The sequence below is a fragment of the Pristiophorus japonicus genome, chromosome 17 (assembly GCF_044704955.1).
Source record: "Pristiophorus japonicus isolate sPriJap1 chromosome 17, sPriJap1.hap1, whole genome shotgun sequence".
Taxonomy (NCBI): domain Eukaryota; kingdom Metazoa; phylum Chordata; class Chondrichthyes; family Pristiophoridae; genus Pristiophorus; species Pristiophorus japonicus.
Genome location: NC_091993.1, coordinates 127,092,305 through 127,116,678, shown reverse-complemented (window position 1 = coordinate 127,116,678; position 24,374 = coordinate 127,092,305). Strand labels below are relative to the sequence as shown.

General features: G+C 47.3%; 1 protein-coding gene across 3 annotated transcripts in view; it reads right to left on the bottom strand.

The window, feature by feature from the left end:
- The window catches only part of lrig2 (leucine-rich repeats and immunoglobulin-like domains 2), a 199,331-nt gene that overhangs the window by 76,017 nt on the left and 98,940 nt on the right, over window positions 1–24,374 (bottom strand). For 2 of the 3 annotated variants that reach the window (XM_070859262.1, XM_070859263.1), the window contains exon 1: window positions 16,436–16,787. The exons of the other annotated variant lie outside the window; for it this stretch is intronic. In XM_070859262.1, coding sequence (XP_070715363.1) covers window positions 16,436–16,608 — 173 coding nt within the window. In that variant the 5' untranslated portion in view covers window positions 16,609–16,787. Of the gene's footprint in view, window positions 1–16,435; window positions 16,788–24,374 lie in introns of those variants that run through there. 3 annotated transcript variants of the gene reach the window in all.

The window sequence follows — 24,374 nt, the reverse complement described above, 5'->3', positions numbered from 1 at the left end:
ACCAGATTAATACAATATTTGCACAACTGTTAAAAATATTGATTAGAACTAAATAGATAAAAAAAATCAAACAGACAGCTGTATTTACTGCAAATTTCAACAGAGTTCTGGCAAGTCAGATTTTAACATCCAGCTAACCAAGTGTAATACGTCTACTGGTCCTGTAAAACACTCATGACAACACATCTGTATGGCAGAACAAGATTCCATAGCATGCTGGGCTGTGAGCTGTTATCTAGAATTCCCATTGAAACCAGTCATCAAGCTGGTGGTCCCAGAGGTATCATGCCGCTGGTAGGGAGGTTATAAAATGTACACGCTTGTGCACACACACGTGCGCACTCTAATAGATAACAACTTCCATTTATATAGTGCTTTAATGTAGAAAAAAAGTCCCACAGTGTTTTCAAAGTATAATCAGACAATATTGCAGCAGTGTGCCAGCAAGGGAAGAGGGCAAGGTGGGGCTACGCTCCTGTGTAGTCCTTTATGTTTGGGACCAGAGTTTAAATCCAGCTCAGTGTTGGGGTGCAAGTCTCCGACAGCTCGGCATTAAATCAGTGCAGTCTCAACTCCACTCTTTCTGGGAACTGATCTACACAAGGTAGCAACTTGATTCAGACCACAAGGTTAGCACACGAGAATCAGAATGCCACGTTACTGTAATGTATGTTCCTGTGGGGATGCTCACAGGTTTGTAGAGCTGGTGCATTGTGAGTGGTTTAGCCAGTCACGTGATGTTCACAGGACTCAATAAAACCCCAGCCAGTTGGGTCTAGGTCATCCACGATGAGGCAGGTGGTTGTGAGCCTAGTGGATGAACTGGTAATGTTATTGTTAGTGTGATTGTTAAACCTTTGTTAATAAACCAACTCATTCTTAATAACAATGTGTTGCTATGGGTTCTTAAGCAAAGAACCCATGAAGCAAATACATTTCAGGGGCCCTTCCAAGATTAGTATCAATGCAGGTGGTTTGACATGAAACGAACGGGACTTCACGAGGCATCTAACCTCTGCTATGTCTGACCTGATGTGAAGGCACTGAGGACCAAAGGTGAAAGTGATCCATTCCACAATAACTTGGTGACAACAGAAGTTCACCAAAAGCTGAGCAATCTGAGCGTTCCAGCACAGAAACAACATTTTCAGCCCAAGTCTGTGCCAGTGCTCATCTTCAGGAGCTGCTGTGTGCAATCTCACACTCACTGCCCAGAGCTTTCCACAGCCCTTTTTAAATCAAGAAACTATCTCATTCCCCATTTTTAAAAACAGAGTCTGCTTCAACAGTTTGTGGCTGAGAATTTGACATTCTACCTTCTGTGTAAAGAGTTCTTTCCCAACCTCTTCACTTCAATTCTCGTGTGTTTATGATGTTAAATTTGTGCTTTTATTACCGTCTCGCTAACCAGTGGCGACAATCAGTCACTATTCACCCGTTATAATCTTGAAAGCTACAATCAGATCGCCCCAGAGCTGAGAGAAAATATAAAACAAAGCTGAAAACAAGGCCCAATTGACACTTGGGTCGGTTTTCAGACCCCGAGAGACTTCCTTTCCTGTCTTGGGACACTCACCCACCTTAGAATTCCGAACCTGCATCTTTCCTTAAAGCTGACGCAATAATCTGTGATCAATTATTCCATAAATTCACATCTCTGGTTCAAGGAAGTGCTCCTCCAAAGTATTTTTCTGTAGATTTACACCCCCCCCCCCACCCCTCAATAACTTCATGCTGCACTACTTCACGGATTCTTTCCATACCGCTTAAAACAGCTGTGTCATTCTCAACGAAGGTCACTTCAAAGACACTGTAGATAAAGGAGAAGTACAACTGTCGGACTGTATGTTCATCCCACGCAGTTTTATATTTAAAATAAAACAAAACACAGCCAGCTTCCGTTGATCTGTCCGACAGGTCCCTGCCCTCTCCATTATGAGCTCAGTCGGGAAGGCTGGTGCCAGAAACCTGCCACGAACGCAGACCTTTGATGCAAAGCTATCAAAATTCACATCATGGAAGTCTGAATAGAGTCTGCTAACACTAAAGGCCGCTCAGACATTTAATTTGGCTGCTGTAAAAGTCTATCGGGTGGATTTGTGGAACCCTCAGATCAAGGGATTTCAAATATTTCGACTCATTTGCCTCCCAGAAGCTTGGACTCGCTTGATAAAATGCTCACTTACACAATAACGACATCGCTTGTTGCTTTCAAAGGTTTCAATTACAACACGAGTGCTGTGTAATAAGGATCTTAGCCCCTCCAACTGCAAAGACCAATCTTATATTACTGTGCAGCAATCCAGACAAGGAGCAGTTTAAGAATTGAAATGGAACTGCCAAAACAAAAAGTAACTATCGCCTTTTCCTGTCATACGATCCTGTCTGACTAAGTGGACAGAGCCTACAAAAGACGGCAGCGAGTGCAGCAGGTAAAACCCACACAGAAGAGGGGTCTCGGAGTCTGCCAAACAGCCAGAACAACTACAGCAATGTTCCTCTTCCCAACTTGTACCCAGGATTATTTTTAAATATATAAATGCGATTAAAATTCAGATTTTTTTTTTATCAATTCACTGGCAAAGCCAGCCTTTAATGCCCATTCCTAAATGCCCTGATGTAGAAGTTTAATACAACTAGGTGGCCACTTCAGAGCAGTTAAGAGCCAACCCAAGTTAGTGTGAGACTGTAGTCACTCCCCTCCAAATTACACACCACCCTAACTTGGAAATATATCGGCCGTTCATTCATCATCACTGGGTCAAAATCCTGGAACCCCCTCCCTAACAGCACTGTGGGAGCACCTTCACCACACGAACTACAGCGGTTCAAGAAGGCGGCTCACCACCACCTTCTCAAGGGGCAATTAGGGATGGGCAATAAATGCCGGCCTTGCCAGTGACGCCCATATCCCGAGAATAAAAAAAAACATCTAGACCAGACCGGGCAGATTTCCTTCCCTAAAAGACATTGGCAAATCTGTTGGGTTTTTAATGACAATCTGACAGCTTCATTTACCTTTACTGGTACCAGCTTTCTATTTCTAGATTTTGAAAACTGAATTCAAATTCTCAAAATGCCGTGGTAGGATTTGAATTCATGTTCTCTGGATTATTAGCCTGGGTCTCTGGATTTCTAGTCCAGTAATATAACTATTACACTACTGCAGCCGATATCAATGCTCTCTAAGCTCAGCTGGTTCATTGGCTTCTAAAATGAGAAACTTGCAGGTGCGCGGATTTTTGACCGGGTCGTGCAGCCCAGAAATAAAATGATGGGGAACATTGTCTGACATGTGGTAGCTTTGGCTCTCCTGAGCCTGGTGATTATATAGTGCTGTATACACCAGGCTACTGCTGCTGGAACATTGTGCTGCTGCACCTCACCCTCCTGCCTCAAGATTTAAAATAAAAACTACAACACCCCCCACCATTTGGGAACATTTCTAGGTTAATGCAACAAATCAATCGACCATACTTTCGATCCCAACAATTTTGTTCAGAGTATCAAGTCACTATAATAACGCAGGGAGAGAGCAGAGCTGATAATTAACGATGGTATGAATAATAAAATAAAAAGTTAAATGATTTAACAATACAGGGGAGGGGGGGGGGGGGGGCAAAGGGAGCAGGACTTTTCAGGTGAAACAGGACTCATAGGGAACATAAACTGGTCCAGATGCTGGCAGATCTGTGCATTTCTGGCACTCTCAATTTTTGCATTTAGAAAGGCTGGAACTGGACACGCTCCACTTACAGCCCTCCTGAGTTTCCATTTAGGGACGGACAATCAATGCCGGCCTTGCCAGCGACGCCCATACCCCAGAAACAAATAAAACAACATCTAACTAGCACAGTGAATGCAGCAAATTTCATGAGTCATGCAGCTGCTCACACTGCACTGAGCACCACAGGAGAGCAATGCAGTACCACATAGAATGGTGACAGCACAGGAGGCCGCCATTCGGCCCGTCGAGCCCATGCCGGCTCTCTGCAAGAGCACCTCAGCCAATCACACTCCCCGTCCTTTCCCCGTAGCCCTGCAAAAAATTCTCTTTCAGGCGCTTATCCAACTCCCCTTTAAAAGCCACGATTCAGTCTGCCTCCACCACCCTCTCAGGCAGCGCATTCCAGATCCGCTCGCTGCATGAAAAAAGTTTTTCCTCATGTCGCCTTTGGACCTTTTGCCAGACACCTTAAATCTGTGTCCTCTGGTTCTCGACCCTTCCACCAATGGGAACAGTTTCTCTCGATCTACTCTGTCCAGACCCCTCATGATTTTGAAAACCTCGATCAAATCTCCTCTCAACCTTCTCTGCTCCAAGGACCCCAGCTCCAAGGACCCCAGCTTCGCCAGTCTATCCACGTAACTGAAGTCCCTCATCCCTTGAACCATTCTCAAATCTTTTCTGCACCCTCTCTAAGGCCTTCACATCCTTCCTAAAGTGCGGTGCCCAGAATTGGACACAATACTCCAGTTGAGGCCGAACCCGTGTTTTATACAGGCTCATCATAATTTCTATGCTTTTGTACTCTATGCCTCTATTCATGAAGCTCTGGATCCCGTAAGCTTTTTTAACCGCTTTCTCAACCTGCCCTGCCAGCTATCCTAGAAATTGGTAAAATGTGGTTTAAAAAAGGATTCAAAAATACCCGCTCAAATTTCTTTTAAAGTTTGGGAGAAGGGCATACTTTGGATAATACAGAAAAAAAAGTCTGGAGTAAAAAAAAAACACCCTCCCAACTTTATGAAAAGTAGTCGTTCCTGGAAGTTTCAGTGGGACCGAGAAAATTCTTTAAACAGCTACAGCAGATTATCGAGAGTGAGGAAGCTGGCTGAGGATTTCCAAGCAACAGATACAATCATCATCACTGCCAGTATCACACAGCAATCATGAAGGAACCAGCAACACCACCGCAGGTCGGGGCTATAAATAGAGCTGGAGCGCTGGGCCCTGGAACATCGTGGGTGAAGGTGCAGCGAATGAGGGCCCAAGGGCAGCACGGCCCAGCCCACACTGCGATGTGTGCGCGCACTAGGTCTGTGCTGCAGAGCAGGTCTCCAGTCATCCTGGTTAACCCTTGCCACTGGATGAAGGCCGAGCTCTGTCAAGCCCGTGTGGTGGCTGGTGTGCGACGGTCATCACATGTTAAAAAAATCCACGCACAGGCATCTTCCACCCCCCTCAATTGGAGTTCAGGACTGGAACATCGGGTCCTTCATTGAGACATCTGTGAACTCGTGGAAGCAAATCATCCTGGTTCGAGGGACCGCCTATGATGATGATCACGTAGTGGGACTCACTGGAGCGCCAACAGGCAGGGCCGCAGAACAGAAGATGCAAACTGAATTTCCCCACCTCACAACAGCCACTGAGAGGTTGCCAGGAGTGAGGAAGAGAGATCGGTCACCTAGCTGCTCTCACACATCTCTTCGTGACCAGTTGGTTTGAGGTTTAGAAGGAATTTGGTGTTAGCAGGCTGTAGAACAAAGCAAGGTCTCAAGATTTTCTCCCAGTAAATTCTGGTGGATAATCAGGAAGTGGGTAATTGGAGCATGGATAATGGAGGTTCCACTATACAAGGATTTTGTAAAAGAGAAGTGAAAATCTGAATTGTACTTTCTTCACTACTATTGCACAGTAATCACGCCCTTATTCAGAGAAACTTAAATTACACTGGTAAAACTTGAGAACTTTAATAAAAGGATGTAAAAGCTTGTCAAAGTCCTATTAGCTAATTGAATCAATGTGCATTTATACAGTGCCTTTACTCAGGAAAATTTCCCAAGAGCATAATCAGACCAAAATTGACACTGAGCCAATGGAGATATTAGGAGAGGTGACGAAAAGCTTGCTCAACAAGGTAGTTCTTAAGTAGGGTCTTAAGATGGTGGAGAGGCAGAGGTGTTTAGGGAGGGAATTCCAGAGGTTAGGACCTCGACGGCTGAAGGCACGGTCACCCACCAATGGTGGAGCGAAGCGAGTGGGAGATGCACAGGGTTGGAGGCAAGCAGATTTCTCAACAGGTTGTAGGCTGCAGGAGTACACAAAGATAAAGGAAGGACAAGGCTATGGAGGGATTTGAATATGTGGATGAGAATTTTAATTGTGGCTCTGATGAACCGGGAGTTAATGTAGGTCAGCGAGCAAGACGGTGATGGGCGACTGGAACTTGGTGCAAGTTAGGAGTTGGGTAGCAGAGTTTTGGATGAGTTCAAGTATATTGAAGGTGGAAGGTAGGAGGCTGGCCAGGAGAGCACTGTACAGGAACCAGAGTGGTAGCTTTCAGGAGAGCATATGAGACACATGAATGCTACCACTCTATTGTAATACTGGTACAGGTACTCACTGCACAAGTTCAATGGTAGATGCATTGTATCTAGTCAGTACCAAAGAATATTCAATTCATGGTCTGAAATGTCAGTGTTTTGAGTTTATAGAAGGAAAGTTAAATTGGCACAAGTACTTGTTCCTACAGTCAGTTCTGACTGAAGTGCCTCAGTGCAGTTACATTGCTAAGATTCTTTCTGGCTCGTTGAAACACTAATACAGAGCCCTTTATATTCACACAAGGAACTGTTTGGGAGACTGGACACGTGCCTATCAGTGGGATATTTTAAGTCATTCTAGACATTCAAACCCCACACACAAAAGCCCACGGTATTTGCTGCAGGAACATCACACACGAGAAGTGCAGGAGGAGAGAATATACACAGCATTATGGTGTCAGTGGCAGTCACTGCAAAATGCAGCAAATCAAAAAGACTCCTGCAAAGTTACTCAGACCTCTCCGAGAGGAGCGTTTAGTCATTGAGCACAAAAATCCAAGAAAAATAAAAGTAGTACAACAAAGAAAGGGATTGGGCGACTGAACCTCACCCCTTCAGTACCCATTACAGCATGTTGCAGAACCCCCAATGTTGTTCTTGCTTCTATTACCCAGCCTGGCAGATTTGTCCAAGCATTTCTTCTTCATTAAAGAAATTATTTTTAATAGCAGTTTTAAATATACTCTCTACTCATTTAAATTTAGATCCCCTTTCCCCATTTACCTAGAAATAATATTAAGTTCGCCGTCCCTATATTATTTAATATTTTGTCTCAATTATAATTCCCCTGAACCACCTTGCTTCTAGACTTGAGTTTGAGTTTCTCAACTGTTATCTCTGACAATCGACTTTTACTTGATAATTGGCAAAAACTGAAAACATATTAATTTATGCAAACAGCATCAAAAACCTTTGTTACCACCTAGACTTAAAAACATCTAAAATATATTCAATGCCTTTTTAATCTTTACTTAAAGAAACTGGTCTAAACAACTTGATTTCTATAGCGCCGTACAGAAAAATCCAAGAGACTACCATCATAGGCAGTCCCTCGGAATCGAGGAAGACTTGCTTCCACTCTAAAAGTGAGTTCTCAGGTGGCTGTACAGTCCAATGCAGGAATTACAGTCTCTGTCACAGGTGGGACAGACAGTGGTTGAAGGAAAGGGTGGGTGGGGAGTCTGGTTTGCCGCACGCTCCTTCCGCTGCCTACACAAAAGGAGGAAAACCAGCAGACAAGGAGAAAGCAAGAGTTAAGGTAGGGATAGAAGGCATGACGGAAGGGAAGAGCTTTGAAGAGATTTTTGAAGGAGGGAGACAGCAAGGCACAGGGATCAAAGGACAACGTTGCATAGGACAGTAGTGTAGTGGCGTATACAGCTGTTAAGATGCAACCGATGCAAAGATGAAGGTCTGGAAGAAATTGCAAACGTAGGGTGCAGCACGATCATTGAAGATTTTTAAAGCAAATGAGGATCTCAAAGTCAATTCACGGAGGCACACAAGATAATGGCTCAGTGGGCAGCACTCTCGCCTCTGAATGCGAAGGTTGTGTGCTCAAGTCCCACTCCCGGGACTTGAGCACAAAAAAAAAAATCTAGGCTGACACTCCCAGTGCAGTGCTGAGGGAATGTTGGAGGTGCCATCTTTCTGATGAGACATTAAACTGTAAAAGATCCCATGGTACTATTTCGACGAGCAGGAGAGTTCTCCCCGGTGTCCTGGGGCCAATATTTATCCCTCAATCAACATAACAAAACAGATTATCTGGTCATTATCATATCGCTGTTTGTGGGAGCTTGCTGTGCACAAATTACAACAGTGTCTACACTCCAATAGTGCTTCATTGGCTATAAAGTGCTTTGAGACGTCCAGTGGTCATGAAAGGTGCTATATAAATGCAAGTCTGTCTTTCTTTGATGGATTATTATTGTTGAGGGAACCTGTTCGAAGGAACCACCAAGGCTAATAGTAAAGGGATATATTTAGGACTGTACTCAGGATTCCAGCTTCATGTCAAGCGTGCTTTTGCAAGACTTTGTTACATAACTGTTACAACGTGATCCGATATGGAAATAAATGCCTGTGTAAATGGGGTCAGGTCAGGTGTTAGAACAGTACTACCTGTGACTGGTAAACCAGGTGGCGGATGAGCACCGAGATTGGGAGCGGGGCACTTCATTGAGGAAATGCCATCGGAAAGCGGATGAGCGAGTCCTTGAATCAGCCAATGGCATCCACAGCCTGCAGCCCACGACACCGCTGCAGCGTAGAACAAGTCAACGCAAGAGCGACCCCTGACAGTCTCAAACACATTAGGGTTTCAAGCCCCTGTTGTAAATGTTGAGAACAGTCGCAGGAGCTCCAACCATGGGCGACCGATGATGAGGATATTAGCCAAAGATCAGTGCAGAACAATCAGGCGGGAGTTGCACGGAATGGCTCCCTCACGCACTGCATGCTCCAGCACCTCTCCACTCAGGAGTCTTGTGCGACAGGTAGTTGGGAAAAGCACAGCAGTATAGGTGACTACGTCACTATTTTCAACCCCCCCCACCCCCCGCCCGCCATGGCCTCACCCTTCCCCCTATCTCTAATCGCCTTCATTCGCCCCCACCATGCCCGAGATATCTCTAATCCTCTAATTCTGCCCTCTTGAGCATCCCCAATTATAATCGTTCAACCATTGGTGGCCGTGCCTTCTGTTGCCTGGGCCCCAAGCTCTGGAACTCCCTCCCCAAACCTCTCCACCCTCCTTCGAGAAGCTCCTTAAAACCTACCTCTTTGACCCAAGCTTTTAGTCACCTGCACTAATTTCTACTTATGCAGTTCGGTGTCAAATTTTTTATCTCGTAATACTCCTGTGAAGCGCCCTGGGAGGTTGAAGGCACTATATAAATACAAGTTGTTAAGCTGACAATGGCTGAAGTCTGATTATTGTACTGTGAAGATAGAAAAGCACAAACAATCTTCCTCAGGTAGGAGATTGAGAGAATGAGTCATCCACACATCACACCAAATAACTGGCACTCACTTGAAATAATGCCAGATTAATTTAAAACAAATCACATTCGCTGAATCAGGATATCCTGTACAAACATGCAAACTCGTTCTGCTTTTTAAATGAATAATCCCTCTGTACAATAAAAGTAGGGCCATTGCTGGTTATTTTCACTTTAACAAGACACTGAATGTTGCACATGCCCAATGATAGAAGACATGTCATTTAACCTTGTGAAGCGCGGCTGAAATTAGAACTACAGCTTGTGTTTAACAAGCTCTGATTAACACCGCACAACCATACCTCTGCACACAAATAAAATACTGCCGCTTCTCAATCCTTCAAGCAATGCAACCCAAAAAAATTAAGGCAACATAGCATAGAACCCTAACCTATATAGAGTTGTAAATATACCACGGCCCAGAAGAAAATCTGCTTTTTCCTATCAGATTTCAATTGTGAGATTTAGTAGTCTTCGCAGACTCAGCACTAAAGAAAGACTTTCATCCATATAGCGCCTTTCACAACCACTGGACGTCTCAAAGCACTTTACAGCCAATGAAGTCCTTTTTGAAGTGTAATTACTTGTAATGTGGGAATCGTGGCAGCCAATTTGCGCAAGATCCCACAAATAGTAATGCGATAATGACCAGATAATCTGTTTTAGTGATAAATATTGGCCAGGACACCAGGGAGAACTCCCCTGTTCTTCTTCGAAATAGTGCCCGCATGATCTTTTACGTCCACCTGAGAGAGCAGACCTCAGTTTAATGTCTCATTCAAAAGACGGCACCTCCGACAGTGTGGCGCTCCCTCAGCTCTGCACTGGAGTGTCAGCCTAGATTTTTGTGCTCCACTCCCTAGAGTGGGACTTGGACCCATGACCTTCTGACGTGTCCAACAAATACAGAGCAGCAATCAACAAAGAATAAGGTTTGAATTACGCAGCAATAACAGTGCAAGTCTAGAGGAAGTTCTGATTAACTGGACGATGCTCTGGTCAGACCGCACCTTCGGTTCTTTAACTCGTTCTGGTTGCCAAGAAACAAGGGCCACATTCAAGCGTTGGAGATAGTGCGGAGTAGAGCCACAAAGCTGACCACTGGTATCAGGGGCCCGAGTTATGAGGAAAGACTGGAGAGACTCGGGCTTTTCAGCCTAGAAAGCAGACGTCCAAGCGGTGATCTTATGGAGGGTTACAAGACAGGACAAGTTTCCAGAGGAATAGAATTGAAAACCAGAGCGGTTATGTTAACATAGAACCTTGGTTAGATCGCATTTAAAAATAGTGCGCACAGCTCTGGTCTCCATATTACAAAAACAACATGAAAGCACTGGAGAAAGTGCAAAAAAGATTTACACGGTACAACTATCAGGAAAGATTGAACAGGTTGGGCCTCTCTTCTCTAGGGAAGTGAAAACTGAGAGGTGACCGGATTGTGGTCTTTAAAATTATGAAAGGGTGTGACAGGGTAGACATAGAGATGATGTTTCCACTTGTGGGGGGGGGGGGGGGGGGGAAAGAGAGATTCAAAACTAAGGATCATAAATACAAGATAGTCACTAATAAATCCAGTAAGAAATTTCTTTACTTAGAGGGTGGTTAGAATGTAGAATTTGCTACCATGTGGAGTAGTTGAGGCGAATAGCATAGATGCATTTAAGGGGAAGCTGGATAAACACATGAGGGAGAAAGGAATAGAAGGATATGATGATGGGGTGAGATGGAGAGGGGTGGGAGGGGGCTGGTGTGGAGCATAAACATCGGCACGGAGCGGTGGGCCGAATGACCTGCTCCTGTGCCGTACACTCTGTGTAAACAGTATGGGAAAGGCAAAATCCAGAATATTACTTCAAATTAAATTGTGGAAGTAGAACAAGGGCCGCAGATTGAAAGCAGTAAAAAATAACTTCAGGACTAGTATCAGGAGGTTTTTACTTCGTGTACAGAATGATCAACGCTTGGAATTAACTTGCTGGTGGTGGAGACAAAAACCCTGGAGCATTTAGGGACGCTACACAAGGAGGAGTGCTTCTGGATGCATGAACTAAATGGTCTTCCTCATCGGTAGTTATCTTGCGATCTTGTTTTTAATCAGTGAAATATGATACACTTGTCTTTGCTTCGACTTCAAAAACTACCCCAATGGAGGTGACGTATGCATTCTACACATAAGAATCCATTATCATTAAAAGAAGGAATCACGATTTACCAACGCAGTACCAGATTTCTATTTACCATAACCAACGTGCCGTCTAAGTTGCCTGGCCACGTAGCAAGCTGTAGAGTCCCACGCACGCCGCTCACTGGTTTTCCCATTGTAAATACGCAGAAATGCACATTAATTTAAAGGGACTACACATTAAAAGCAATTGGGTGCGCAGAACAAAGCGCAGCTTACAGGAAACACTGAGCATGACCCAAAGCAAAATCTTAGTTCTGCAGTGACAAACAAGATCACACATCCAGATTCACATTAAAACAATCATTTGGTTAGATTTGCAAGGACAGCTTCACAACAATTAAATCCCAAGCAATGCACTCTGGCTAATGTATCAACGGATTTTGAGTGATGTACTGCATGAGTTTTCCCTCTATTTTCTAGTTTAGTTTGTTCAACCTCTCCTTTCGTTCTCCTGCTGCATGGCCTGGGCTGTCCGCCATTTACGTGGCCTACTTCAAGCCCTCTGCCAATGCTGTGCTTGAACCAGCCACAGGGAATTGCAGAAAGGAGCCCAGGTGTCCAGACTTTGAACTATCAACCGAGAAGGACTGATTTTTAAATTCTCATTCTGGTTTTCAAATCCCTCCATGGCCTTGTCCCCTCCCTATCTCTATAATCTCCTCCAGCCCTACAACCCTCCGAGATGTCTGTGCTCCTCTAATTCTGGCTTCTTGTGCACCCCTGATTTTCATCTCGATCATTTACGGGCGTGCCTTCGGCCCTAAGCTCTGGAACTCCCTCCCTAAACCTCTCCGCCTCTCTCTCCTCCTTCAAGGTGCTCCTTAAAATCTAACTCCTTGACCAAGCACCTGACCCAATATCACATGTGGCTCGGTGTAAAATTTTGAATGATAACATTCCTGTGAAGATCCTTGGGACGTCATACTATGTTAAAAGGTGCTATATAAATGCAAGTTGTTGAGATGAAATATTCACTCACCTCGCTGCAGCACAAGTCAGTGCCTGAACAAACTGCACTCTTCAATGGCCTCGATTTTCTACTTGCTCACTCGTCAGCATGCGATCTCCCCTCCACCAGTTCATTTTAATGGACAGGAAAATCTCGAGCTGGACCCTCAGTCCATAAGTCCACTAAAAAAAAAACTGATCGAGAACCCTTCTGAAGGGTTTCTCAATATATGCATGGTAAAAAAATCAACTCATCCATTTCTGTTGGATTGAGGGCTCCATATTGGAGGTGCAATTTACAGATTTTAGATCCCATTCTCCTGCCTAATATTTATCCCTCAACCATCACTAACAAACAGATTACTTTATTAGGAATGTAGAAACAGAAGGAGGCCATTTAACCCTGAGCCTGTTCCGCCACTCAATGAGATTCTGGCTGATCTGTAACCCAACTCCAAATACCCGCCTTTGCCCCATATCCCTTAATACCTTTGATTATCAAAAATCTATCAATCTCAGATTTAAAATTAATTGATCTGGCATCGCCATCTGTGGAAGAGTGTTCCAAACTTTCAGAGAGTACCACACTTTGTGTGTAGAAGCATTTCCTAATTTCACGCCTGAAAGGTCTGGCTCTTTGAATTATCTCACTGCTGTTTGTGGGAGCTTGCTGTGCACTAAATTGGCCACCTTTCCCACATTTCAAAAGTACCTCATTGGCTGTAAAGCGCTTTGATGTCATGAAAGGCGCGGGGTAAAAGCACATTTTTTCTTTCTTATTATTTATTGGTGTTTAAAAGTCATTCTATTTCAAAGACCAAGTGTGCCCAATGAGCAACTGTGCCAAACAGACCAGGAAGATCCCACATTCCAACACTGCTCTGTGCCAAGTTAACCAATCACAGCCAGAGGTGCTACAATTGGCCTCGGTAAACCTTAGTTTGGGTGGGGGTGGGGGAGAGAAGAGAGAGTGAGATCTGGCATAGAGCAGGATATCAGCATCACTATATCACCTGTACCATGAATTAAAACAAAACCTACAGGGCTACGGACCAACAGCTAGAAAGAGGGATTAGGCCAGATGGCTCTTTGTCGGCCGGCGCGGGCACAATGAACTGAATGGCTTCTTTCTGTGCAGTAAATTTCTGTGATTTCTATGATTCTATAACAGCTCCTTTCACCCTCAAGTACAGTTCAGTGAGCACTCGTCGTCCTGCTGATACCTCATCCAACTGACTATTCTCTCGAGTGACCAACAGAACATCTAACTGTGGTGGGTATCACACAGGACCAGATTCTGGCTACATTAGACATCCATCCACATTCCTGCCCGTCAAGGTCACTGGATAGTGATCAGCAGTTCTGCCCGACTTTGCTCTTCCTAATCAGATATACTGATACAAATTGTGGTGCTCGAACCTCTGTCTAAACTAACTCAGCACAAGATGATGAAGTAAAGCCTGGGACCTTAAGCCTGCATCACTGAAGGGAATCTGAATCGGGGTAGTCAATAGAGAGAGAAGCAACAAATGGGTCAAATGTACAAGCCAATAAGCTGTTTTATTTTAGAGACGTGTACTCCAAGACAAAACTCACAATTTCTCTATCAAAAATCAGTATTCACTAGGTCGATGTGAACCACTTACTGTAAAAGATCAAACTGTAAGTAAACAGTTAACAGACCCTGGCCAAAAGATATCCCTCAACCATGAAACAATTCACCCCATTCTTGTCTGGGGACCTGTGAGCACATTGGCTGCCCCAATGACCTTCATAACAAGTGACCATACTTCAACTGTAATGCAAAGGATGTTTAGCTTCCCTGGTGGTCGAGTGGTTAGTATTCGGCGCTCTCACAGCCGCGGCCCGGGTTCGATTCCGACACAGACATAATGGGCCAAATAGTTTTCTCCTGTGCCGTAGATTTCTATGATGTGAAATGCCTTGGACATGATACAAGGCGGTATATAAATGCAAGTTAAAGATATACACAGATAAAGAAAAATAAACTTCTGACGAACTGTGTGTTAAATATGAAAAAGTACAGCCAGATGCAATAATCAAAAATTGATTGCATTGTTCAATTTTAGACAAATATGCATCCACTAACTATTCACAGAACCTTACAGAGTAGAAAGGTAATGTGACATCTAGTGTGATTAAATGCCTAAATATTCTGGGAAGTATTGTTGTCCTGTATAAACTTACATGGACCGATCAGAACAAACCTGATGGATTACAGAATCGTAGAGCGCAGGAGACCATTCAGCCCATCATGCCCACGCAAGCTCTTCAAAAGAGCTATCTAATTAGTTCCACTCCCCTGTTCTTGCCCCATAGCCTTGAAACATTTTCCTTTTTATGCATATATCCAATTCCCTTTTGAAATTTAAGATTGAATCTGCTTCCACTGCCCTCTTGGGCAATGAATTCCAAATCATAACAATTAGAGCCCATTTACCGTACCCTCAAGGACCTAACTGCACTTTAACAGTGACGGAGTGGGAAAGTATCAGGATGTGTTCATGAAGAGCCAACACTGGGAGATCAAATCACCATCAGGGGAGTCGGCCAGATCATAAAACTTTACGAGTGCATCATGACAGCTGCTGGCCAGGATACATTTGATTTACTGCAGCACCTGCAACTGGGAAATAAATGGGATTTATTTAAGTGAGCAGGGCCACTGGTTGGGGGGGGGGGGGGGGGGGAAAAAAGAGTTGGAATAATGCAAATTATGTTTTTATTACAGTGTAGGACACTTTTGGGGTTCCCATTCCATGATTGCCTGTCTTTTCATGCAAATTGCAAACTAAATAGTTTTGGAGCCACTGATTTGGAGATGAGGTTGAATAATGCTAATTTTGTTTTTATTACAGGGGGAAGACAAATTCGGGATGTTTAATCATTTAGGGGGAATTGGATATTTTTCCATTTTGGGATCAGATGTTTTCCATTGCAAAGAGTGTAAAGCGAATAAGTTTGAGAAACATATTTTTCAAATGTTATTTTAGTTGCAATTGTTCATTTAAGATGATCGAAGAGGGTCAATGTGGCAGCAGAGTCAGATGTTTGTGGGTTCAATTCCACTCCTGAGACTTGAGGAGAAACATCTAGGAGGCGCCGCGCTGTCGGAGGGGCAGCGCCGAGGGGGCGCCGCGCTGTCGGAGGGGCAGCGCCGAGCTGTCGGAGGGGCAGCGCCGAGGGGGCGCCGCGCTGTCGGAGGGGCAGCGCCGAGGGGGCGCCGCGCTGTCGGAGGGGCAGCGCCGAGGGGGCGCCGCGCTGTCGGAGGGGCAGCGCCGAGGGGCGCCGCGCTGTCGGAGGGGCAGCGCCGAGGGGGCGCCGCGCTGTCGGAGGGGCAGCGCCGAGGGGGCGCCGCGCTGTCGGAGGGGCAGCACCGCGCTGTCGGAGGGGCAGCGCCGAGGGGGCGGCGCGCTGTCGGAGGGGCAGCGCCGAGGGGGCGGCGCGCTGTCGGAGGGGCAGCGCCGAGGGGGCGGCGCGCTGTCGGAGGGGCAGCGCCGAGGGAGCGCCGCGCTGTCGGAGGGGCCGGCTTTCGGATGAGACGTTAAACCGAGGGCCGCCCGCGCTCGCAGATGGACGTAAAAGATCCCATGGTACCATTTGAAAGAGCTGGTGAGTTAGGGTCCTGGGGCCAATATTTATCCCTCAATCAACATAACAAAAACAGATTCTCTGGTCATTATCACAGTGCTGTGTGTGGGAGCTTGCTGTGCGCAAATTGGCTGCCGCGTTTCCCACATTACAGCAGTGACCACACGCCAAAAGTACTTCATTGACTGCAAAGCGCATTGGGACGAGCGGAGGTTGTGCAAGGCGCTATAGAAATGCAGGTTTGTCTCAGCTCTGACCCTGGCTGATGCACTGTGTGTGTGTGCCGGGCCCTCCCGCGCCGCGGCTCGCTTTCCCCGCCCGCCCGCCCGCCCGCCCGCGCCCCTCCGGCGATACTCACAGTTGTGTGACCCGGGCGGGGAGGTGCTGAGGAACGGCGGCCGCCCGGCGCCTGCTGCAGTCCGCCAGGCCGTCGGTGCAGGAGCAGGGCAGGGGGCAGGCGGAGGCCGAGGCCCAGAGCAGAGCGACGGCGGCCCACAGCCAGCGGAGGGCCGGCCCCGCCGCCGCCGCCATCTTACAGCAACAACACGCCGCGGGCCGGGCACCGAATGGCGGACACTGACGCTGAGAGCACACTTCACGCCGGGCCGGACGCCGCACTCCCAGTCCAAGGCCCTATCGCCCGAGCTCGGCCGCTCGCAGCCGCGCGTTTGGCCACCGACACAAAGCGCCCATTCTTAGCGCCCCGCCCCGGCCTCGCCGCCATTGGACTGCCCCGGCCCGCTATCCGCACTGCTATTGGTTATTGCCAACGTCCATCAAACACCTCCACATTCCCCGCCTCCCCTCCGTCCTCATTGGGCAGTCCCGGCACGCATTCCGTGTCGCTATTGGTTATCGTCAACGTCCATCAAACACCTCCACATTCCCCGCCTCCCCTCCGTCCTCATTGGGCAGTCCCGGCACGCATTCCGTGTCGCTATTGGTTGTCGTCAACGTCCATCAAACACCTTCACATTCCCCGCCTCCCCTCCGTCCTCATTGGGCAGTCCCGGCACGCATTCCGTGTCGCTATTGGTTATTGTCAACGTCCATCAACTGCCTCCTTCGGCCCCGTCTCTTCCCCGCTGTTACTGGTCAATGCCGGATCCACTATCAGCATGGCTATTGGTTGACCTCGATGTCAGTCACCCTCACCACTGGCCCCGCCTCCGGTCCACGGCCACTGGTCAGGCGCAGGCCGCGCATATCTGCGTCCCTATTGGTTGCAGTCAAAGTCAATCAAGCGTCAAGCCCCATCAGGACCCACCCCCCCCTCCGTGAGACACATAGATACATAGAAAATGATTTCCGATTGGCTAAAGCGCACGTCAATCATACAGCACTGCTCTCTTAAAGGGGAACGACATGTTCTCATGTGACTTGCACCCAGCAGCTCCCACAACACATGTGCTATTCAAATTCTCAACCTTGTTTACAAATCCCTCCGGCCTCGCCCCTCCCTATCTCTGTATTCCCCTGCAGCCCCAATAAATCAAGTGCCGCCTTATTAAAAGGCATGAAAACCGACAAATTAAACAAATTAACTTTTTACATTAAACGGATCAAATTAAAATGTGGTTGCCGGGGGTGATGATGCACTCCAGTCCCTCCGGCGCCCACCTCTCGCGGAAGGCCGCGAGCGTACCGGTGGACACCGCGTGCTCCATCTCCAGGGACACCCTGCCTCGGATGTAACCGCGGAAGAGAGGCAGGCAGTCGGGCTGAACGATCCTCTCGACCGCCCGCTGCCTGGACCGGCTGATGGCCCCCTTGGCCGTGCCCAGGAGCAGTCCTACGAGGAGGCCCTCGGACCTGCCCGCTCCCCTCTGCACCGGGTGCCCAAAGATCAGGAGCGTGGGACTGAAGTGCAACCAGAATTTGAGGAGCAGCCCCTTTAAATAATGGAACATGGGCTGCAACCTCACATTCAACATACACGTGGAACACGGACTCCTCCAGACCGCAGAAATTACAGGTGGCCTTGGAGTCCGTGAACTGACTTAAAAACCGATTGCACGGGACTGCTCCGTGCAACACCCTCCAGGCCAAGTCCCCAATAAATAAAGGGAGGACTCCTGCGTAGAGAGCACTCTATTGGAGACCCCCGCCTCCTCCGGACAGTAAGGTGGTGCGCTATAGAAACATAGACATAGAAAATAGGTGCAGGAGTAGGCCATTCGGCCCTTCGAGCCTGCACCACCATTCAATATGATCATGGCTGACCATGCAACTTCAGTACCCCACTCCTGCTTTCTCTCCATACTCCCTGATCCCCTTAGCTGTAAGGGCCACACCTAACTCCCTCTTGAATATATCCAACGAACTGGACTCAACAATTTTCTATGGTAGTGATAGTAGGTTCCCGAGGTCTAGAACATGGTCCGCATAGTCCATGGTCCATGTTTTCTATGTTTCTAAGGCCGCGCCGTGGATTTTGATGACCGGGGGGGGCAGTGCTGTGTGGCGAGGTAAGGTTGGTGGAGGATCTTTGACTTACAGATGTTTAGTGTAAGACCCATGCTTTCGTACGCCTCGGTGAAGATGTTAATGATGGCTTGGAATTCATCCTCTGAATGTGCGCAGACGCAAGTGTACTGTAGTTCAATGCAGAGGATGGGACGGTCTTGGATCTAGCCTGGAGATGACAAAGGTTGAACAGGTTCCCATTGGTTCTATAGTTTAATTCCACTCCAGTGGGGAGCTTGTTGAGCGTGAGATGGAGCATAGCAGTGAGGAAGATCGACAAATGCGTTGGTGCGATGATGCAGCCCTGCTTGACCCTGGTCCGGATGTGGATTGGGTCTGTGGTGGATCCGTTGGTCAGGACCACGGCTTGCATGTCATTGTGGAGCAGGCGAAGGATGATAACAAACTTTTGGGGGCTGCCAAAATGGAGGAGGACGCTCCATAGTCCCTCGCAGCTGACAGTGTCAAAGGCCTTTGTGAGGTCAAAGAAGGTGTACAAGGGTTGGTGCTGTTCCCTGCAGTTGTCGCGCCGTGAAGATCATGTCCATTGTGCCCCTTAGTGGATGGAATCAGCATTGTGACTCTGGGAGGAGCTCTTCTACCACAGGGAGAAGACGATTGAGGAGGATTCTTGCAATGACTTTCCCAGTGGCCAACAGCAGGGAGATTTCTCTGTAGTTGCCGCTGTCAGACTTGTCCCCATTTTTGAAGATGGTCACAATTACGGCATCTCTGAGATCTCCCGGCATGCTCTCCTCCTTCCAGATGAGAGAGATGAGGTCATGCATTTGTGCCAATAATGCCTCTCCACCATACTTTAGTGCCTCAGCGAGGATTCCATCTGCTCCTGAAGCTTTGTTGTTCTTGAACTGACGGATGGCCTTTTCTACCTTGTGCAGGGCTGGGGTTGTGCTGAGAGGATATTTCCACTCATAGGGGAAACTAGAACTAGGGGGCATAGTCTCAGAATAAGGGGCCGCCCATTTAAAACTGAGATGAGGAGGAATTTCTTCTCTCAGAGGGTTGTAAATCTGTGGAATTCTTTGCCCCAGAGAGCTGTGGAGGCTGGGTCATTGAATATATTTAAGGCGGAGATTTTTGAACAATAAGGGAGTCAAGGGTTATGGGGAGCGGGCAAGGAAGTGGAGCTGAGCCCATGATCAGATCAGCCATGATCTTATTAAATGGCGGAGCAGGCTCGAGGGGCCAGGTGGCCTACTCTTGCTCCTATTTCTTATGTTCTTATGTTTTAAGGCAGTGTTGACCAATAGAACATGCTGACTAGGCACAGGCGTGTGTAGGGCAACACCATTCTAGCTGCATGCACTAATTTTAGAAGAAAACGCCTTATACACACTCACACAACACAGGTAAATGTACGTTACAAGTGTGTATTTACTTAACAAGCATCTCCCACCATTCAGTGACCAGGGAAGTAAAGCAGCTACTCGATCAAACAACACTCGCGCGCTCTGCTCTCTGTCTCGGCAGTTTACCAACCAACGCACAATCAGGTTAAAGTTCACACGCACCCAGCGAACGAATAGGAACGTTGAGATCACATGACCAAGGGCGGTGACCATTACAAATCACAGCTTCAACCAGCCACACCTGGATTCCCAATTAGCCGCGCGAGGCGAGTGGCGAGATGGAGCACGCGGTGTCAGACGCTACGCTCGCGGCCTTCCGCGGCAGGTGGGCACCGGAGGGACTGGAGTGCATCATCACAGCAGAGAACCAAACTTTGATTTGATTTGTAAGGTTTTCTCAGGGGCACAACAACTAGAGACTGGAAACCAACCAAAAATGTTTGAGAAAACCTTACCAATCAAATCAAGGGGCACTTGGGGTTAATTGTATAATTTAAAAGAGTTGAGGCTGGTGGTTAACGTACTGGGCAATACTGGAGCGACAGCGATTGGAGGAAGATCAACAGCTCACGGATTGATCGAATCATCGGGGAAATTGAGGGCCTCTGTTTTGCATCTTATAATTTACAGCAAGTACATAATTACCGGAGTACTCTAAACGGATGGTTGGAAATAAATTTGTAAGTTTAAAAACCCCAAATCATTGAAGACAAAATGTAATTTTTTCTTAAACATCATCATCATCACAGGCAGTCCCTTGGAATCGAGGAAGACTTGCTTCCACTCTTAACATGAGTTCTTAGATGGCTGAACAGTCCAATACAGGAATTACAGTCCCTGTCACAGGTGGAACAGACAGTGGTTGAGGGAAAGGGAGGGTGGGACTGGTTTGCCGCACGCTCCTTCCGCTGTCTGCGCTTGGTTTCTGCATGCTCTCGGCGATGGGACTCGAGGTGATCAGCGCCCTCCCGGATGCTCTTCCTCCACCTAGGGCGGTCTTTGGCCAGGGACTCCCAGGTGTTGATGGGGATGTTGCATTTTATCAGGGAGACTTTGAGGGTGTCCTTGAAACGTTTCCTCTGCCCACCTTGGGCTCGTCTGCCGTGTAAGAGTTCCGAGTAAAGCGCTTGCTTTGGGAGTCTTGTGTCAGGCATGCGAACAATGTGGCCCGCCCAGCGGAACTGGTCGAGAGTGATCAGTGTTTTGATGATGGGGATGTTGGCCTGGTCGAGGACGGTAACGTTGGTGCGTCTGTCCTCCCAGGGGATTTGCAGGATTTTGCGGAGATATCGTTGGTAGTATTTCTCCAGCGATTTGAGGTGTCTACTGTATATGGTCCACATCTCTGAGCCATACAGGAGGGCGGGTATTACTACAGCCCTGTAGACCATGATCCTGGTGCCAGATTTGAGGGCCTGATCTTCGAACACTCTTTTCCTCAGGCAGCCGAAGGCTGGTCTGGCACACTGGAGGTGGTGTTGGACCTTGTCGTCGATGTCTGCCCTTGTTGATAGTAGGCTCCTGAGGTATGGAAAGTGGTCCATGTTGTCCAGTTTCCTGCACCAACACCTGATCTGACAGTCTTCTTCACATCATAGTATCTACGAACTGGGTGCGCTGTGATTAGCTCTTTGACAACTGTTGCGGCTTAGTCATGGGTCTCATTCCATATGCAACGACAACAACACAAACTTGCATTTATATAGCGCCTTTAACATAGTAAAATGTCCCAAGGTGCTTCACAGGAGCATTATTAAACAGGTAGTCAAAGGTTTTATGGAGCGTCTTGAAGGAGTAAAGAGAGGTTTCGAGAGGGAATTCCAGAGCTTTCGGGCTCAGGGAGCTGTAGGCACAGCTGCCAATGGTGGCGTGATTATAATTGGGGATGCTCAAGAGATCTCGGCTTAACGTCTAACCACTCACAGTGCAGCACTCCCTCAGTACTGCCCCTCCGGCAGTGCGGCACTCCCTCAGTACTACCCCTCCGACAGTGCGGCACTCCCTCAGTACTGCCCCTCCGACAGTGCAGCACTCCCTCAGTACTACCCCTCCGACAGTGCGGCACTCCCTCAGTACTGCCCCTCCGACAGTGCGGTGCTCCCTCAGTACTGCCCCTCCGACAGTGCAGTACTCCCTCAGCACTGTACTGGGAGTTTCAGCCTAGATCATGGGGTCACGTCCCTGGAGTGGGATTTGAACCCACAACCTTCTGACCCAGAGGCGAGGGTGCTGACCACTGAGCCACAAGTAGCAGTAATTGTATTCGAGTAGTAGGATCTGGATTGAAGCCATCGGCTGTCAATAAGTTACTTGCATTTCCCATTCCACTTGCTATGTAATGATGGGCTGATTTTGGTCTCTTTACTGCCACAGCAGAGGTCAGCCGAGTCTGTGTATTATGAGATTGACCCTGGAACCGACTGAACATTCAATCACACTGCACGATCCACGATATCTCAATCCATTTATTGTGCAGGATCAGCTAAGACATAGGGCTCGGCAAACACAGATATTAACTCGGTTCTGACCAAGGTCACCAGGTTCCTTACTAGGGTTCAAAAGAAAAAAGAAAGACTTGCATTGATATAGCACCTTTCACGACCACTGGACATCACAAAGTGTTTTACAGCCAATGAAGTACTTTTGGAGTGTAGTCACTGTTGTATTGTGGGAAACGAGGCAGCCAATTTGTGAACAACAAGCTCCCACAAACAGCAATGTGATAATGGCCAGATCATCTGTTTTTATTAGGTTGATTGAGGGATAAATATTGGCCCCAGGACACCGGGGATACCTCCCCTGCTCTTACATAAGAAAATAAGAACTAGGAGCAGGATTGGGATATTTGATCCCTCAAGCCTGCTCAACCATCCAATCAGATCACGGCTGATCTTCTGCCTCAACTCCACTTTCCTGCACTATCCCCATATCCCTTGATTCCATTAATATCCAAAAATCTATCGATCTCTGTCTTGAATATACTCAATGACTGAGCCTCCACAGTCCTCTGGGGAAGAGAATTCCAAAGATTCACCACCCTCTGAGTGAAGAAATTTCTCCTCATAAGAACATAAGAAATAGGAACAGGAGTCGGCCATTTGGCCCCTCGAGCCTGCTCCGCCATTCAATAAGATCATGGCCGATCTGATCATGGACTCAGCTCCACTTCCCCACCCGCTCCCCATAACCCTTATCCCCTTATCGTTTAAGAAACTGTCTATTTCTGTCTTAAATTTAATCAATGTCTCAGCTTCCACAGCTCTCTGAGGCAGCGAATTCCACGGAATTACAACCCTCTGAGAGAAGAAATTTTTCCTCATCTCAGTTTTAAATGGGCGGCCCATTATTCTAAGGTCATGCCCCCTAGTTCTCGTCTCCCCTATCAGTGGAAACATCCTCTCTGCATCCATCTTGTCAATCTTATCCATTCAGCTCCTTGAGCCTGTTCCGTCATTCAATGAGATCATGGTTGATCTGTGACCAAACTCCATATACCCGCCTTTGGTCCATATCGCCTTAATACCTTTGGTTAACAAAAAGTTACGTCTCAGATTTAAAATGAACAATTGATCCAGCATCGATTACCGTTTGCGGAAGAGAGTTCCAAACTTCTACCGCCCTTTGTGTGTAGAAGTGTTTCCTAATTTCTCTCCTGAAAGGTCTGGCTCTAATTTTTAGACTCTGCCCCTAGTCTCAGACTCCCCAACCAGCGGGAATAGTCTCTCTCTATCTACCCTATCTGTTCCCCTTAATATCCTGAACCCCCTTAACCTTCAAAATTCCAGGGAATACAACTCTAATTTGTGTAATCTCTCCTCGTAGTCCGGGAATTATTCTGGTAAACCAACGTTGCACTCCCTCCAAGGTCGACATATCCTTCTCAAGGTGCAGGGCCCAGAACTGCTCACAGTGCTCCAGGTGTGGTCTAATCAGGGTGTAATGCAGATAAACAAAGCAACCAATGTTTTCTTAATCATTCACAGAATGTGGGCATCGCTGGCAAGGCCGGCATTTATTGCCCATCCCTAACTGCCCTTGAGAAGGTGGTGGTGTCTCGCTGGACCATTTCAGAGGGCAGTTAAGCATCAACCACACTGCTGTGGGTCTGGAGTCACATATAGACCAGACCGGGTAAGTACGGCAGATTTCCTTCCCTAAAGGATATTAGTGAACCAGACGGGTTTTTACGACAATCCAGTAGTTTCACGGTCACCATTACTGACACTCGCGATTTATTCCAGATTTATTTAATGAACTGAATTTAAATTCCCCAGCTGCCGTGGTGGGATTAGAACTCACGTCTCCGGATCATTAGCCCAGGCCTCGGGATTACTGGTCCACGATCCTACCGATAGCACTCATACTCATTGCTCAGGGGGCAGCTTTCTGGTCACTTAGGGATGGGTAATAAATGTGTCCACATCCCACGAATGAATAAAAAATAATCAGAAGGTCGTGGGT